This window comes from Pagrus major, chromosome 19 (genome assembly GCF_040436345.1).
Source record: "Pagrus major chromosome 19, Pma_NU_1.0".
Taxonomy (NCBI): domain Eukaryota; kingdom Metazoa; phylum Chordata; class Actinopteri; order Spariformes; family Sparidae; genus Pagrus; species Pagrus major.
In genome coordinates, this window is record NC_133233.1 from 14,207,719 (window position 1) to 14,227,485 (window position 19,767).

Sequence of the window (19,767 nt, forward strand, 5' to 3'; positions counted from 1 at the left end):
TAGACCAAAAACAAAATACTAAAAGAAACAGGTTTAGTAAAAAGTAGTAGACTCAGCAAAGGAGATGAGACTGAAAGATAAAAAAGCAGGGGAGGAAAGAAGAAGAAGTTAGAGAGAAAAGAGAAAGGAAGGCGGCAGCCGCAGTCAACCTTTACAGAAATCAATAACTCAAGCTAAGATGGAGACAGAAGGGCAGTGAGGGAAAGAAGGGGAGAGGGAACGCAGAGATGGGGAAACGAGAATACCAAAGGGAGAAAGAGAAAGCAGCTGAGAGGAACAGACAGCTGAAAACAGAGAGTTCGTCAGAGAGGTAGAATAAGATAAAGAAGGTTGGTGGGTCTTTGTGTGCCCAGGGAGAGGCCCAGCGGGTTAGCGTCTGGACCGGCGAGGTCAACCTCTTCACCTGCAGATCGACAGCAAACAAAGAACAGGGTAGAAACGAAGCAGAGGAGAAGAATGTAGCAGGCAGGATGAGAGAAGAGTGTCATAGGTTATCCTTTGTTCTCCCTTGAAAGACACCATGTAGACTTCTGAAATGTCTGCTGTGTAAAGCAGCCCCAACTTTTTTTTCTCACAAAGCTGTGGCTCTCAGTGTCTGAGCTGTAATAAAAGCTAGCAAAAAATTCTCAAGGATGATACTGTACCTGTATCCTTGAGACTTTCAAGGCCAGAACATTTTGAGTGTCAATGACCTACATCGCCGAGGGTAAGCCACGAGCAAGGCTGAATCTCTGTACCACCACCAAGTGTTTAAATCAGTATTGACAGGAATGACGCAAAGGAGAAAGTACAGCCAGCATTCGGCCCTCTTTCGATTCAGATTGAGATGACTTTATACAGACACAAAAAGACACAAAAATAGCTGAGTATTAAACAAAATAAAACAAAATGAAATAAAATGTGCCACAGAGATGATTGGAATAAAGGAATCGATAATATATAGAACATTTTGATAAATATTTTGATCATCAATTAATAAAATAAAATAAAAAACAGTAAAATCAATTTAAAAAAAATCTACAGAAGATTTAAAAGACGAACCGCAGAGGGAATAAAAGATTTCGAGTGGTGGTTGGTTTTACAAGCAAGTAAAACATAACTGCACCCTGATGGTAACAGAGATGATTGTTCACAGTTAGTCTTTCATTTTCTTTCTCTGTCTTATTTTTTACTTTACACATACATTTTACCCAGGATGAGACCTGATAGATATGTTGCTTAATCATTCCATGTGACAGTAAAAAGGAAGTTAGCAGTTGTCTGGAAAGGAGCACAGCTTGACCGTGGAAGGGAATAAAGTCAGAATTCATGAAAAAAATGTCTTCGAGGACGAAAGCCTTGAAATCCATCATGTTCTGACAACAAAGTGGTGCAATGATGAACGTAGCACCCAGTTGTCAGCAAGATGCACCACCCCTTCATGAGTAATACAAAGCCAAAATGCAGCAAGAGCTTCTTTGATAGTTGATTGACACTAGAGAGACTTGTTTGTGTTGTATTGTGTCACTGCAACATGAAAGACATCTAGACTTTGTTGTAGGTGTGTGCATGCCTGCCTGTATGTTTGAGCGCGTGGTTGCATTCATTCAAGTGCAGTCAGTTTATTGGTTATATGCGCCTCAGCACTAAACTGTGATGTGCCAGATGGTTTTAATTAAGGCTGTTGTGTAATATTAATTAATTTACCTGCATTTTTTTCAATCAACTGACTAAATTTGAGACCTGTATTAAAAAGCTTCCACCAAATGCAAACTATTCAGCTATGTATTGTCACTGGAAACAATAATATGGCTCCAACTAGTCACACCAGGTTTTTGTGCTACTGACAGTGCTGTAAAACACCTTTTCATCTCTCTGTTTTACATAATCCTAATCCTCTTGAGTTGTTGCTTACCAAGCAGCAAACATCCCAGCTGAGTGTTGAACATCTTGTCAAGCGCCTTGATGAATATTTTCAAAAAATATTATTCCTCTATGAAATTGTTAACCCTCGAATAGTGGATGCTTATAGTCGTTTCTGCGTGATATCATGTTTGCTTATGTGAAATCTAAGTTAGAACTGTTTGATGCTGTCTTTTTCTACAGTCTATAGGTTGTGTGCATATAAACTTCAACACATACAGGAGTTTTATTCTTGAAGGAGAAAATGAGAAACATGTCCATCGTTGACACCCTTGATGAAGTTGAATAATTGTTGGAGCTATACTTGGGATTTTGCACAAGAACGTGTTGACTTATTGCTCAAATAACATGACAGCATACACTATTTTTGCCCTGTTTGACTTAATTAATTAGATACTGCGTAATCAAGACAGGAAAAGTTTGATGGTGACAATTAACCTTTTATGACGGGATTCATTTTCACACCTTAGCTGTTATATTTCTCAAGACACCCACAAGTTTTGACAGGCTTTCTTGTCACATAGAAAGTAAAGGCGCCAAACTCCCTCTCTCACCCCTAATCCTTCGAAATGTCTCTGTCACGTCTGATCCTTGGCCTCTCCCTTTTTCCCCTGTCATGTCCTTCCTATCTTTTTGTCTCTGTATTTCTGACTGTTCTGCTTTCTCTTTTCCAGCTCTCTTTTTCCCTCCACTTGCCTTTCTCTCTGATATTCCCATTCTCCTCCTCTTGCTCTCTCCCTCTTTGTCATCGCGTGTGTGGAGTTGTTTATGCCCCGTTCATCCACCTCTGTAATTATGAGTGTTGTTCACTGTATCCCCATCCATATGACGAGCTGACGGATATGCAGGGAGATGGATGGTGTGAGTAAAAGAGCAGAGTGAAAAACGAGTGTGTCTTGGCAGAAGCCATTTTCCTCATAACACATCTGTCCATCGGCCTTGACCTGAGGGGACACGGCACTAAATCTGACTTATAGTCATAAACACACAGATACACACACACACTGATTGAGATTACCCCGCGGTAATGATGATTATAGTTGTTTATGGTCTTTAACCTACACTGTTGTCAGTTACAATGGCTGCCGGAGGTGTGTGTTTTTGTTTGTGCACACATTCTGCTTAGTCTGTGCTTATGTTTGTGTGGATTTACTTGCCAACTCGAGTGCATACTTTAGATTCAGGAAAAGGGGGTAATTGCAGCAGAGTTGGGTTATTGTGTCCTTTATCAAGCAGACAAGCCAATTAGGGACACAACCATTGATATTAATTTTCCCTCCTTCCCCCTCTCTCCCCTCTCTGGGGTGTTTTTCATTTAATGGCCGAATAGACTCCGTGATGACCTGTGAAGAGTTGTAGATGGGTGCAGGGGTATGCAGAGCATAGCGTAGAGCATAGCTGTGTGCTGAACAGCGGGCGGAGGAAGGAGGCTCGGCCTCAGAACTGTCAGGGAGTTGGATCGCATTATGGGTGCTCTCAGGTAGAAATTGTTGAAATAATTCATTACTCTTCCCGGGCCTTTCTGCTGTGTGTTCTGATGTAGACAACGGAGATGTCTCAACTGACACTGCATGCACTGCAAGCATCAGTGAACTCATTTCTCCCGTGTTCCTCTTTAACCTCCTCCCTTCACTGCCAGAATGAGTGATTATAAAATTGTTTTTGCTTTTTGTAACAAAGGGAAAATAAATCCATGTTTATTATTTACTTTGATGATAGAATTGATCCATTAGTGGCCTCAACACAGCACTTAAAATAATGGCAAGCCTGTCTAATGGGCACAGCTACACCTGTGAAATGAATATAGCAATTGCTTTATTTTACTTGAGATTTCTGTTCTGCAAGTGTATGCAAATTAGTACATATTTAATTATCTAGCTGCATTTGCATAGTCAAACAAAATATCAGAGAATGTGTAATAAAAAGGATAATTGTCTTAACGTGAGTAATCATGTGGGAAAGTTTGTATCAACATGTTTATTTTCCAAAAATTTGGCTTCGGTAGCACTTCCATACACTTTGGGGTCATCTTTTATTCCTAGCTATATCCTTGATATCTTTGATATCTGTTGGTAAATTTTTTGTCACCCTATTCACCTGTAGATTCCTCTTAATGGTCTGCTTGAGTTTTGACAATACCAACCAACAAACAAAGTTATGTGACATGCTGACTGCATTTCCCTGCTCATTAAACATTTGCAGAGGAGATTTTTTGGAAGAATTAAAAATGTAATCCATTTACACCCATTTTGCGTACTAGCAGTTTTCACATTCTTTGTATTTTTAGTGCTTTACTTCATTCTTTGACCCTTGTTATCGCCACCAAATGTCGATCAGTGGAATAGTGTCAAACACTGGCAGGTAATCCTGCTCTTCAAAAGATTGTTCCATGGTGCTGCTAGTGGTCAGAAACTTCACAAGATTCCTTTAAGTTACCTTAAACTATCAGACACTCATTCCACCCACATTCCCTAAACTCAGTGTAAACACTTAAAACAGATCACAGGTTTGATGTTTTGGTATGCATCATAGTCCTTTGCAGATCGAACCATAAGGGATAGACGGGGAGGGCGGGATGTGGTTCAAATGTGACTTCATGCAGATCACGATCAGGGTAAAAGGGAGTATGCAATTAGCATGGATTAAAAGGCAGATTATTGCAGGGCTAATGAGAACATAAAGAGATTAGATGCCAGGAAAGAGTTGTAGAGACATGGGATAGATAGACAGATATGAAGCACAGAGACAGAGAGAGAGAAAGGCAACTGAGACCAACTGATACGAGAATGCAAGGACAAGCTGTTCGAGGCAGATATACGGGAGAGGTGGGAGAAAGAGTGGCCTGGTAGAGCAAGAGATCCAGGGTAGCAAAGAGAAGGTAGAAAGACATAATAGGAAGAAAGATATAAAGAAAGAGGCCTCTGAGACCAAGAGATATGAGCGAGCAAGGAAAAAGTGGGGAGTGAGAAGAAGCGAGAGGCCTAAACAGAGATAGAGAAAATGGTGGAGGGGTCAGGAGGTAGGAGGGGTTCTCGAAAGTAAATTGATGGATAGGTGGTCAGGGAGAGGAGAGGAGAAAGATTGAGACAATAGAAAGAGACAGGAGAGCGAGGCAAAGACTGAGACGGATTAAAAGGAGCAGAGAGGAGAATACACAGACACACATATATTCGAACAGATAAACACAAAGACAGAGACAAAGACACAAAGGCATACAAATTCTCTCTCTTTCTCTTTTGCTCAAAATGCACACAAACTCACACTGTATTATCCGTAGCTCTCGAGAGAGATCGCGGGGCATGGCTAATGTGCGTCTCCACAGTCTTCCCGCAAAAACTGAGATGTTAAGAGGATGGGAGGCTAACAAAGACCAGCGGTTGTTGAGTGGAGACACCAGGCTCTCTGCACAACAAACGAAAATGCAAACAAATGACAACAAAGAACAGAAACCTATGGCGAGCTGACAAAGACACATTGATTGACAACTTTGTGTAAAAACCCTCCAAGGTTGAAAATGTATGTGTGCCTGTATATATGAGGGGGCATGTTCTTGTTATTGTCCAGAGCCCATGAGAGAGAGAGAGCGAGCGGGGGCATCTGCATGTCAATGGGTGTGTACACGTTTTTGTTGTGTCTCCTGATGGATGTTTTCTAGCGAGTACAGTGTGCTTAGGACTTCTTCTTGCCCTTTCTTTTTTTTCTAAATAATACAGTAACTGCTTGTTAGACGAGAGGAAAGAAGAGTATTGATTCCCTTTCACACTCCTTGAATCAGTGCAGAGAGCAGGTGAACTGTTGATATTATCATCTGCGCATGCGTACACCATGTGTGCATTTGCTTTCACTGAACATTTGCACTCTGACATACACCTGTCACTCAGCAGGGTCAGAGAGGAAATTCAAGGCAATAATAATCAGCCTTTTAGTTGTAATGACTGTAGTAAGGATTATATCTAAGAGAGGTTTATGAGAAAGCCAGTCAAAGGGTTATGAGTACTATTCTGGCATTTCAGCTCCAGCTGACCACCTTTCTTAAAAGCCATTATTTCCCAGACGGGGGATATGAGGGACTGAGCATGTCGAGTGCCATTTTGGATCCACTGACCTTTCAGTTCATGCTCTGACAGGCAGGGGTGTGATCCTTTTGATATGAATTAAGTGTGGCCCAGCTGCTTGTCTTGTGTTGGGTACGAGTACAATCTGCGTGGTGCGGGGCAATCAGTGAAATCTGCGTTAAGTTTGAAGCAACCAACAATTTATCCTCCCCTCTGGGACCAAAAAAGAAGGCTGCCTCCAATACCGCCACATCACCCTGAAATATTGGTAACGCTTTATATCATCAATGAGACTATATAAGTGCTTTCAAAATAAATAAGATGGTAAGACATTTAATGAGCACTTATAGGAAACTTGTTTCCAGTATATTAAGTGATTATGAACATTAATAAAAGCCTTAGAATTGTTTATAATAGCATTACAAACATTTCTTTTCTATCATGTCATTGTCAAACATTTACTAAACTTTTATGTTGCTTTATTAAGATTAATTCTTTACTTTATATTAATACTTTATCATGCATTTATTAGCATATAAATCTGTACTTAGTAACAGTTAACTATATGCTTTTTGCACCTACCAGATCTAAAGCAAGAACAATGCCTTGTTTGGGTTAGTACATCCTTTATAATGCACTTATTAATAGGTAACTATGCATTTGGCAGCTACTGGATATTAAGCAAGAGCAATCCCAAGACCAGTGCAATAAAAATATGCTATATCTGCTGCTATATCAACCATTCATCATCATTAAGTACCGGCTGTACCCAGCAAATAATTGCTTAATGATTCAAAACTTAGTCATCAAGTTTCTTTGATATGAAGAGCACAATAATTAAAAGCAAAAACCAAATTTTCACCAACTTGCTGAATTCTCAAAGAACAGGATTGGAAGAACCTGTCACAACATACAGTTGTGCACCTGTGTTAGTGCTCACACTCAGCTGAGGCCTAATGTGAACAATAAGAATGACATTCGGTTCCGCTTATCACTATGGAGACCGTGATGGTGCTCTTTCTCTTGCTCTCTCTCTATCTTTTTCATTGCTGTCCTTCTTTTCTTGCTGCCATTCATCTTATCTCACAGCCTCCCAATCTCCTGCTCTGTGTCTTTGTCTTTCCCTCCACAACTCTATCTGTCTTTGCTCTGAGAGTATGAGTCTGTGTGATACAGCAGCCAAGATGAAGATGGAGACATTAACCTCTGTAGATAAGAAGGGGGGATAAGTAGTTTTGTGTGTCTGTAGGTGTGAGTGCATGCATGTTTTTACGTGCTGTTAAAATAACAGATAGATAAAGCCATCACAATAAGTCGTGTTGCTGTCCCTGCAGACAGAAGAAGAACACAACCCCAGACCTTATCACAGTCTTGTCTATTTTCTTTTCTCCTGTGACCATTTAGTGTGTTTGTTGTGTGGTTTCATCATAGCTCCTTGAAACTTTCACAGCTTAATTCTGGTTTATTATAGCATTGATCATCATTTTGCCAAATGCCAAATTAGTGTTATCTAGAGTTGCAAAGATAAGTTGATTAATTAAAGAAAAAACACAACGTTATGTCACTTCTATGACAGTAAAAGGAATATCTTTGAGTTGTGGACAAAACAAGACATTCAAGGACATCACCTTAGCTTTGAGAAGAAGTGATTTTATGGACCAAACAACTCATAGATTAACATGATCAACAACTTGATCTATAGTAAAAAATAATCGTTAGTTGAAGCCATCTTAAGGCCAGGATATGAGTGTGTGCAACGCTATGCCAAGTGTGGTAGGTCAAAGCTAAAGTTCTCAATACAAGACATACATCTGTCCCTTTTTTACTGCTTTTATCCAACAAAAATCTGTGGAACAAGCCCCACCGAGACTACTTTTATTAAATTCAAACCTGAAGTGCTCCTCCTGTCTTTATTCTGTTTGTTTTATTGTTTCATGAGAATAGGCACGTACAGCTACCACTCCTTGGACTAATCATACTATAGTGGGACTACTGATGATTATGGTGCACCTGCTTTTTAAAACCCAGGACTTTTGTACACACAAACGCACGCGCACACACACACACACTGTCCCTCTCACACACATGCAAACGTGTTGCTAAACCTCATCTTGGCATCGCCCTTTATCTGCTGCTCTTCGTACGAACTCTGCGCCAGCATGGTTCTATCTCTCCTCCCATATATCTCCATCTATCCATGCTGTCATTCCCTTTTATCTCCCCCTCCGCCATCTTCCTCACTCTCCACTCCTCAGTGGTTTGTTTTGGCAGAGCTTGAACAGCATCACACAGGAGACTTAAACTGGCACAATACACAGCTCCCCATCCACCTGATGCCTTGCTGTTCCTCCTCTCCTCTCTCCTCTCTCCTGTCTCCTTTCTGCTCTCTCCTCTCCTCTCTCCTGCAGTTACTCATTATTATATGAAAATAGTGGCATACTTCTTGATCCCAACCTGTCAATAAAACTTAGCAGAGTGAAGACTCAAATCGGGTGTGTTATGACATGGCAGGGTTAGTGAGAGGCCAAGCAGAAAGTGAGAGAATGAGCCGTCACTCACGGTTGCACACTGCATGTTCTTGCTCAGACACAAGACAGCATGACTGTTGTCTTTTCAATGTGACTTTCATGATTAGTTGCACCCACTATTACATGCCCATGTTTGAAACTTGATTCTTAATGCAAGACAGTCCATTATTCATTCATCTATTTATGTATTTATACTGCAAAATCTGATAAAGTGACTTTACTTAAAAAAATCTAGGAAACCGTTTGCCAAATTACCAAGTAAAGGTGACTAATAATTTTAAATAGTTTAAACTTTTTAGCTTATACATCTGAAATGTAATAGTCTACTTTATTTGGTAATTCTGAGTTAATTGGTTTCCTGAAGTCCACTTTTAAAATTTACAGTGTATAATAATTCCCTCTGAAATGTTGTGGAGAAGTAGAAAGTAGCAGAAAAATACTCAACTCAAGTACCTCATAACTGTACTTAAGTACAATACTATAACTATACCTAGTTACATTCCATTTGTAACATCTTTGCAAAAACAGAGGTACAATTTAGTTGTGATTGTGAGTTTGGAGATGTTTGATGCTAAAAGCTGATTATGGGAGATTGTTTTACTCATGCAGCAGTCACTTCGTCCTACAGGACCTACAGGCAACATAGCTGCAGCCACTTACCATTCACTATGAATAGTGGCCGCACATCAGCTTCAAGGACGATGACATGACACTCACTAATTGGGTTGGGGGGCAGGATGGTTGCCGTTTTGGGAGGCCACAGGCTTAGCTTGGTTGGCTGTGGTTGGGGACCTCACTGACCTCTCTGTGAAGGTCTTAAATGCAAACTTGGATCTCACTTGTATGGAAGTGCAACACAACCACACATACACACAAAGTCTCATGAGGAGGTAGTGTTAATCCTATTGACAATGGCTTGTCTGAACAGTGGCCTGAAGAGAGATGAGGCTAATTCATTTTATGAGGACAATAAACCACCAGGTCACCAAGGCCAACACACACAGAATATATACAAACACAAAGAGCCACATCCATGGTTGTTTCCTGGAGTTTAGCCCCAGTCTAGAAAATCAAAAGTGTAATAATACAGTATATCATACCACTCAATGCAATTGTGCTGCATCAAGTCTTCTTCAATCCCCTTCTGTAAAAAATATGGCTCCAGAGATTTCATCGTCTGATGGATTTTGACAAAGCGATATTGACAATGCAGCTTATTTTCCTGGAATAAAGATGGAAACGTAATATTGTTTCATTCTCTCTTGCTGTTATTGTGATGTATTTCCTGGCACCAAAATATTTACACCTATCTCTCTGCCTATAGTTACTGTCTCCTGCCAGAATACATTATCCAAGGCAGAGAAAACAATATTGCATTTCTTATTGAAAAGCAGCGAACCTTCACCTTTTATCAACTCATTAAAGTACACACACACTCACAAGCACACATGCACACAAAGAGGTGTTTTAGCACCTCTGTTGTGAACATCTGTTGTTGTGCTTAGACGTACCTACATTAACACAAACATTTATTAACACAAAGATTGGCACATAATAATGCGAAAGATGAATAAAAATGTAGCACTGAATCTGTGTTTTAATCAGTTCTAAAATCACAGGTGTGATCTGTGACTAAGTGTGCCTGCCAGTCTCAAAGGCATTTACCATCCAGCTGTGTTAAACATGTTGAGCAAATGAATTTCATTCAGCATGCAGCTGCTTGCTGTCAATATAAATCACATTAATGTGACAAAAGTCTCAAACAGTTAATGATTTAACAATTAATCACTTGTAATGGGAAGGAGTTTGGACAGTTTAGTAACACAACTTAATTGCCTTCACAAAAGTTTGTATCTTTGTCTCTGCTGTGTTTTTCTGCAAAAGGGCACCGTTAACATAGACATAGACAGAAACCACGAGGGACATGACTGTTCTTTTCTTGAAAGGAACTCACACATTGTTTTTTGTTTGTTTGTCTCTGTGTTTGCTCCCCAGATGGGACCCCTTACACTTGGTGGGTGGGTCGGGGCAGTGAGAAGCACTTCTACTGGGGTGGCTCAGGGCCTGGCATCCAGAAATGCGCCTGTGGCATCGACAGGAACTGCACTGACCCAAAGTATGACTGCAACTGTGACGCAGACCACAAACAATGGTAAGTCAGACCATCACGTACAAGTTCAGGAGCACAAACAATTTATGCCGTATTGATTGACTTCCCCTCACTTTCAGTTTTGCGTAGACTTTAGAGAAAGTTTGCAGCAACAGCCGGCCCTATTAAAGTGCCCTATCACTAATGCAACGTTACATCTGGGTGATCTGAGGCTCTATGGCACATATATACTGTCTAAAAGATACATTTACATCAGAGTTTTACCCAAAGATCATGGGTCGTGTTCATGTCATGTCAAATCCTGAACACTCAAAAGCAATTGACTGCAATCCAAGAACAGTACTGCTTCTGTACTTCAATGTTTTCATATCAATGTGGGTTATAAACAGGCTGGAAAGCTGACATTATGCCTAGGACATGTAGCTTTAGCATTTGTCTTTTAGTACAATGTCACATATGTAACCATAGAGTGCATATTTTAGGAATCAATACTGAGTATTAAACCAGCTCAGGAATGTTGATAAATTAGCTAGCTAGAGCTGATTAAATCGGCGATGGATAATTGTCATTTTAATTGAAAATTCTAAGGTTGTCGACCAGAAATAGGAAGCTGCTTTTAGCTGCTCCTGTCAATCATCGACCAACAAAGTACTAATGTAAGCAGCACACGTCCAGTACTTAAACATACAGCTTGATACACATAGTACCTGTAACTAAGGGGGACTGGACTTAGTGAATGGTCAATTACCATAATCACAATCAATGATAAATAATTCAGTGAAAACATGCTTTTTAACTAGTGAGGAAAAAAGGGAAGATTATTCTTTTACTATTTGCCAAAAAGCAGCTCCACAGGAAAGCTGGGACTTGAAATGTCTTGTCCAAAGGTTGTTGAGGGACAGAGGAATGTTTGCCATTCAGTTAGCACTCCCACAGATGTCCTCAGCTAGTCAGATGAGCTGGTTGAACTTTAATTCAACTTTAGCAACAATAAATGTTTTTCAGTACTCTACAGTACTTTACTTCAGGCTTGCAACTGTTTTTAAATACATCTAATTTAAAAAAGAATTGTAAAGGTCAATCTAAGTGTTACATAAGTAGATGTTCTGTTAGCAAGAATTTAATTCTGGTTGATCTTCATGTAGAAAAACACCCCTGAATTCCTGCAACAAAGAACTGAATCTCTCGCCTGAAAAACTGCAATATGGTATTGCTCTATCAACTGATCTTAAAAGAGAAACATGTCATAGCTGTGGAAATTTTGATGGGACAACTTCACTGTGCTGAAACTAAAATTGTCACCACTCTAATGCGAATGTTTGCATTTATCTGTCAGCTCAGACGCTGCCTTAGCTGGACTGTCTGACAAGGTGTCTAACTTCAAAGGCTGAAGTGACTGAATGATGAATGCCACCATCAATGATGCGTTTATTTAAGACGGATGTTTGCCTCCAGAACAGTTTGTGTTTCAAAGCTCTTTTAGCCAGTTGATTGATCTTCTCATTAAACCAACTGCATCGCTGTCTTTGTGTGTGTGCGTACTGTATGTGTGCACGCTGTATGTTAGCAAGAAGAAGAAATTTCATTCGCTTTCATGTCTTCCCCCCTCATCTCTGAAACTGATTAGATTACAAATGTCTTATTTTGTCTCTTTCTCCCCATTAATATTATATGCATTAATGTCTCATTGTTTGGCTGAGTGAGTTTTTGAATTAATACCCATATAACTCTATTTCCACTCATTACCCATACTTAGGCAGCACATAGAAACACATATGAACGCACAAAGCCATAAATTGGATTCTTACTGTTTCACTTCCAAACTGCAATGAATTGCAAACAATTTCAAATCAAATAGTTCTGTGAAGAATTAGGAACATTAACTAACTCATTCCCACTTTGAAGGCTGGGATTTAAATATTCAATGTTTGTAATACATACACTCCCCTTCTCATCCGTAGATTAATTTAAATACCACCCCATCCATTTACCCATTCATCCATGCATCCGTCCTTTGTTACTATTTAATCACTTACTATATGTGTTACTGCTGTCTTTTTCATACATTCCGTATGTTAAGTCTTTACAACAATGACCAATGTTTTTTCCCTCTTATTTCTATTACTATTATTATTATGTACAAAAGTAACAATAGCTAAAAAATATATATGTACAAGTGCAAACTATTATGCAATATTGTATGCAACAATACAATCTCAAAGTAACTAAAGAAATAAAATGAAAGAAAAAAATAAGTCGCAATTTAATGTGCTAAAAATACTGTAGATGTTAATGCACATGGGCAAATGTATCATGTCATATCACAATCATGTAGGTCACCATCTTCCTTTTTCCCCAAGAATTCTATTCATGCACACAGCCACATTACACAGTACACTATTACTTATATATATACAGCGGGATCCAAAAGTTTGAAACCAGTTTGAAAATATCTCTCTTCATGTAGAAGGATTATTGACTCCAAACACACATCAAAGCTTTGCAAGAAGTACTTGAAGACCAAAGAAGACCAAGGAGTCCTGACTGATAACATGAGTCAGCAGGTCCTTGCATAAAGCTTGTGGAGTCCATGCCAGCTGGAGAGCATGCTGTCAATAAAGCTAAAAGGGGGTATACAAATTTAAGGGGTGACACAATATCGAGATATTCACGATAATTGTGATATTAAAAATTTAAATGCTGATATTGTGTTGATAATACACATATGATAATATAGTGTCAATAATCCAGTGGAGATGTTATGAGTCCAGACTCTCTCAACCTTCCCTTTCCCCAAATTTCTACAGATATCGCGATAATATCGTTATCATGAATTCATTTGGCCACAGCAATCAGCTCTATACCAAATACCAAGATATTCTGATTTTTATGAACATTTTTTGAAGATTCAACTTATCATTTGTGATTTAAAAAAATTAAATAAAATGGAATTACATCCAGCAAATGCTTTTGGATCCGTCTGTATAGGAAACTGGTTCACATGGCTCTGCACAATGCCTCTACAACTGATAACAATAGATACAATATGATAGATACGATACAATTACATACAAACCATGCCTATCCTCCACTATGTGTGTACTGTATGTTAAGTAGTATGAACCATTGCTTTGCTTAATGTAAGATGATTTAACAGCTATCATTTGCAATACAGGTTCACCATGCCATCCTAACATTTACCATTCTCAACTGTAGCCTACCCTTCATATCAGTATCACTTTGACAAACTGTACACCAACTACAAGTATTTACTCGAGGAAAGCAGCATTGGCATAGTTGTGAATAGTGTAATAGTGTATAATCACACGTTCAAAATACAAGCAGAAGATGCAGAAGTTGCAGATTTTTAACAGTATTTAACCTGGATTCTCCTCTTTCCACTGTCTGCATGTTTCTTTCAACTCACTCAGGAGAGAAGATTCTGGTCTCCTGGTGTATAAAGAGCATCTGCCAGTCAGCCAGGTTGCTGTGGGTGACACCAACAGACAGGGCTCTGAGGCCAAGCTGACTGTTGGACCGCTACGTTGCCAAGGAGATAGTAAGTGTTGCATCATGTACATGTGTATTGTGGAGTTGTAGCTGTTGATGCAACATTCTGCAGCCATCTTAAGCCGTTTTGGCTGACAGGAAGCCTGGACAAATACTTACTGGAGCCATGCTAGAATCCAGAATGATGATTGGCTTGGTGCATTGGGGCTACAAAGTGTTTGAAATTTATTAAATGAATGACTGAATCTGGGACATACAATAAGAAACTTTAGCTGATAATTCAGTGTGGTTGAATAAGTGCTCCTGCTGTGCTGATAATAGCGGAGGTTACTGATTTCAAAATTAGGCTAAGTAATTCATGACAATTAAATTAAAAACGGATAAGGAATCTGAGTGGCACTGAAACCAAATTTGTGGACAGTGTAGCTTTGATATAGCTTAAGAAATGAATAATACACAGTATTATAACCAAAATGACAACCTGGATCCCCCATGAGTCCTGACTTTGGACTGCAAGGAGGATCTGCAAAGAGCATGAAAAGGTCAGTAAGGTAGCCAGTAGCTAAATCACGCTGTGCTTCAGAACTCTGGAAGATCTTTAAAGTGTGGTAAGGACTCTGGATAAGCTGCAGGTGAAAAAGGAACCTTTGAGGCGAGAGATCTGCACTACAATGGCCTAATTGAGAGGAAATACAGTATGTGTGTTAATGACTTCCTCCAAGTCAGTCGCTGAGAGGAGTGGGATTCATTTTCAGAATACATCTCAGCTGGATATAGAAGCATGACTGCATAACCTTTGCGAACGCCTCATCAAAGGTTGAATCAAGAGATCACCTCCAGTCTCTTTAATACAGCCCATATTAAAATCCCCCTGCTGATGTTGTGTGTAGCTTTAGAACGGTTGGAAGAGCACAAAGACATTTTTTTATCAGATGTTAAGCTGTTCGAAATTGCTGGTCAAATTGTCAGTGGTACTTGAAAGCACTGTTAAAATCGTTTATAATGTGTGATCATTTTACTGCGTGGCAGACTTTATAGAGTAGATGAGACAGTGCTTACAACAAAAGTCTCCAGGCTAAACAGTATAGTAGTAGATAAAGGTCGTCTTGCTTGTTAAGTTGGCTCCATGATGTCTGTTGAACCATGATAGTGTTGTGTTTGAAATACTATTGCTAGAGGAGGTCAAGTAGTACAGCATGGAAAACGGAACACAATCTAAAAACGACTGCAATCGCATTTTCCTATATCTTTTATCCAAAAAAGGTCCCTCAGGAGAGCTGCCTCACATATAGGGAAGTAACCTAAAACCAGAGTGGAATATTTCTAAAATAGAGACAAAAAAGACTGAATAAATGATCTGTGAGAATATTGCATTCATTTCTGTTCGCTTTCCCACTGCATTTTTTGTACTGAGGTAAAAAATTACCCATAGAAACCAAGTCAATGCTGTCTGTCTCCCTCATTATTGACATATTCAGGTATGTAAAAGGGGGAAGCTGGAAGGATTGTGTAATACTGGAGAGCAAAGTGCCAGGAGTGTGAGGATGATATCTGCCTACATTTACACACTTACACTCCTATTACTATTTGAATTGATTATTTTAAGTGGCAGGTGCATGTTGTGCAGTTTGCTGCAGCTGCAAAGGGAGCTCAACATAGAGAGCTTAATATTATCTGCACGTTAAAAAAATCTCATTTCAAGCAAGGATATACAGAGAATGGTCAATGATAAAGTAGTCTCTCTTTTTGTTTGTAAAAATCACTGTACCATTTACTGGGGAAGACTGACTCCAGTCAAGGGTACATGGTGTGCATGGTGGTGTACTCCAGCAATATTTCACAGTGTGGAAGCAGTCAGTCAGGGACATCCATGTTTGTTTTTATAATATTTCACCAAAGATGCTGCTCAGCTTACACGCATATAAGCTTTATGGCTGATAGAAAGAAAAGGAGTAGTAAGGAGTTGAGTCTGTTACTAAAATGTAAAAGAAAAAGGTATGTTCTCACACAATATGGGCCACTTTATGTGACCTTAACCAACAGAGAGGAAGAAAAAAGGCTGCTTTGGTCTTAATTATCTTTATCCTCATGTGGAATGAAATGTTTTCATCTTTCCTCATCCTTATTCCCAATGGAAATTAAACATTATTAGTATGTCTTGAACTGTACAATACATTCAGACATTGTTAGCTAAACTTTTGGAAAGTAACGAACATCTTTTGACAATTAGAATTTGCCGCTGATGGTTTGAATGGGGCCTTAATTCAAAACTAACGTGAGAGAGAACAAGAGAAAACACTCTATGCATAGCGGAGTACAATTGGACACATTGTTATTCTTGGGTTGCACTTGAGTGTGAAAATAACACATTGCTCATGCTCACATTGTTCCATCAATGAGAGAAACTGTTGTTTCATCTCTGTCTTTCTACTCTGGAAAATTACTATATGTGAATGGGGTGTGTGGGTGTGGGTTTTTTTAGGTCTGCAGGCACATGCATTGATGCTTTTGTATGTGTGTGTGGCCAAATTAACTATTTTATTTGCATCTATGTTGTGCTTCTAGTTGTGGCTGTTTCTCAGGTAAACATCAAACATCAGATGCTGCAGAAACCCTCACATACACACACTGGGAGGCAGTTTATTCCTCGCTGTTTCTCTTCCTGTCTATTCTTCTAATCAGTGTTGGCACACTGCTCTCTGTGGGACATTGGGTCAACTGGAAGACACACACAGATTCTGCCGCTCTATCATTTTGACCACTTTCCTCTCCTCCTAACCCTTGAACCTTTGCTGTTTCACTTTGCTTCACTTTGTCCTGAACCTACCTGCGGTGTGTCAGTCCCACAGCGTGGACTGTCAGGTCGGCATGGATTAATTGCCTCACCTTCCTGGTGCATCTGTTATACTTGGGTAAATGAAACATTTCTCATTCTGAATCAGAGTGGGCTTTCACACAAACTCATAAAAGTCAAATGGATGATGGAAACCTTATCCTAATGATGTAAAGCCACACAACCATAAAGAATGGCCCCCATTACTAGCAGAAGCTTTAGGGCTGAAAAAACACACACCAGCATGTGACTCACAGCAAACCATCCACAGCTATTGTTTTCTATATGAACCTGCACACCAGGGGTGTCGGCAAGGCAACTTAAGACCGTGTAGGATGATGCTTGTAGACGTGTCAGTCACAGTTCTATTAATGTACCTGGACAGCTAATTTTCTTGCTGCACTGAGTGACCAGTTAATATTGCCAATGGTTATCTAACACTCTAAGGTGATTATCAAAATGATCATTAAAAGGACTAACAGGTGAAGTGAATAACCTTGATAATCTTATTACATTGCAGTGTTCTTTTGGGAAACCTCAGGTCCTGGCATTCATATGGATGCCACGTATAATGTACAGTACTACCCACATACTGTTGCAGGCCAAAAACTGCTCAGGAATGACCTGAGGTCAGTCGGGCCGTGATGAGGACAGAGCAAAAGTGCATTGCACAAGCAAGGTCATAGAGAAGTGCCTGGTGGAATCAAGGTGTTAGAGTTGACTCTCCACAAACGTTTCTTTAACCTCCAACCTAGTGATCACCTTGCTTTTTCATCCTTAAGTTAGTTATTCGCTTTTGCAGTTCATAAAACGGATGTATGTCACACTACATTGTGTAGAGTAGAAAACCAATTGGCTTGGAGCCAAGAATATGCTTTGTTAGCTTAATATGCCTCAGGCCAACTACAAGTCTTTTCTTTCATCCCTCCTGATTGTGTCCTGAACACAAAACAGACTACAGTAAAAGGTATTTCTGTGTATCGCAGTTTTTTTAGGAATAAGTGAACCAAACTACACTTATGAAAGCAACCTCAATTATTCTCACATCCCAAATGGATTACCCACTGAGAGGATTCAGAACACAACTGTGCGAGCTCCTCAATCAAGTGGTTTTGTCTTTTGAGGTTGCCTCCGCCTCCCTCATCCTCTTCTCTTTATTTTTGCTGTCTCCTAAGACGAAATAGATTATAGCAGCATAGAGAAGTAGAAACTTCGGCATCTGCTGTGTGATGTAAGAAAATACCAGAGAGGTTTTTGTAGAAAGTAATATCCTGTTGAGAGGAAAAGCAAACATGGATTTAATCTTTAGTGCAAGGCAGCATGATCATTACGATAATAATGCTTCATATATTATCTATTGGCTGCTCATTTTTCATAGTAAAGGGAATAATAGAGTGGAGCCATGCAATCTCAGTGGACAGAGAGTGCAGTTATGTACTTTCTGCCGCAAAGAGACAACACTGCATTTTAAACTGCAAAGGGATATATCTTAGACCACCATAGATGGTGTACACATGCTTTTTCACTGTCATTTTTATCAGTACATCCGTCCATTCATCCGGTAGACAGGAAGTGGCCTGGTTCTGTCGAGGGTGCAGAACATGACAGAACACCTACCCTCACTCCTCATTGGTGTCACACTCATTACGGTACCTTCATCAACAATCTGGTGCCACTCTCACTAATGTCCCGTCATCACAGAGCTGCCAACATATAAACAAACCATGATTTAATGACCCATGACATCACATCTGTTTGTGTGTGTGGCTCTATCATGTAGCGGTATGGCAGACACAATTACCAAAGATGGATCCTTCTGTCACTTGGAAGGAGCCATATTCTCTTTGTCTCACTCTATTATCCACTGAGTGTGTCCGAGTGTGTTTGAGAGACAAAGGGAGAGTTATCCTCTTTTATGGAGTGACCAGATTAACAAACTAACTTTAAAGTGAAAATGACTTTGAAGTATGTTTGCAATAGTGCTGGCCAAGACACCGGAACATGGAGCACACATTATATATTGGCCCATTAAGGCATATTAAACATATATTAAAAATTTCACACGTGAATAGGTGCTCTTTGTATGATTGATGCTACTCATACTGTGCATGGAGCTCTGTCTCAGTAAGACCAATGATGATTGGCTGCCATATAATGGGTTTTCATAGGCAAATGACTAATGTATTGGGCAGTCAGGGAAAGTTTTCACACAGGAGTACTTATGTGTCTGCGTGCATGTGCACCTCTGTGTGCGTGTTACAGTCTGTATTTCTGTAGTGGGCACAAGCGAGAGTGTAACTGTGTGTGTGTGTGTGTGTGTGTGTGTGTGTGTGTGTGTGTGTGTGTGTGTGTGTGTGTGTGTGTGTGTGTGTGTGTGTGTGTTAGTGTGTGTCTGTGTGCGTGTGTGTGTGTATGTGTGTGTGTGTGTGTGTGCAGTACGTGTTCCAGCATTAATGAAGCCCATTTCCATGGCTAGTTTAATGGCAGCCTATACAGTCACAGGCAGACAGAGAGGAATTAGTTCCATTTATTGATGTTAAAAGGGTTTGGACATTTTAATAGATGGGAATGGAAATAAATGACAGCAAATGAAGCAAAGCAACATATATTCTATTATTATAATGTAATGCACCTGCTATGAGGCATGCTTGTTCTCAAGACTGGCCCCAGATGAAAGCTTACAAGGGTCACCTATGACAGTTCAAAATTAATTAATTAGTTTGTACCCATTTGTCACTGTTCATATGCCCATATATATTGTATACATAATTGATGTCAGTCTAAAGATAGTCTAAAATAGATAGTAAGGGTTAGTACTTAAGGTTTTTA

The 19,767-nt window shown here is 39.6% G+C and overlaps 1 protein-coding gene across 1 annotated transcript in view; it reads left to right on the forward strand.

Annotated features, from left to right (window-relative positions):
- Window positions 1-19,767, forward strand: part of cntnap2a (contactin associated protein 2a) — a 329,832-nt gene that overhangs the window by 263,203 nt on the left and 46,862 nt on the right. The window contains exons 17-18 of the mRNA XM_073488060.1: window positions 10,481-10,637; window positions 14,027-14,154. Of these exons, the coding sequence (XP_073344161.1) occupies window positions 10,481-10,637; window positions 14,027-14,154 (285 nt within the window). The remainder of the gene's footprint in view (window positions 1-10,480; window positions 10,638-14,026; window positions 14,155-19,767) is intronic.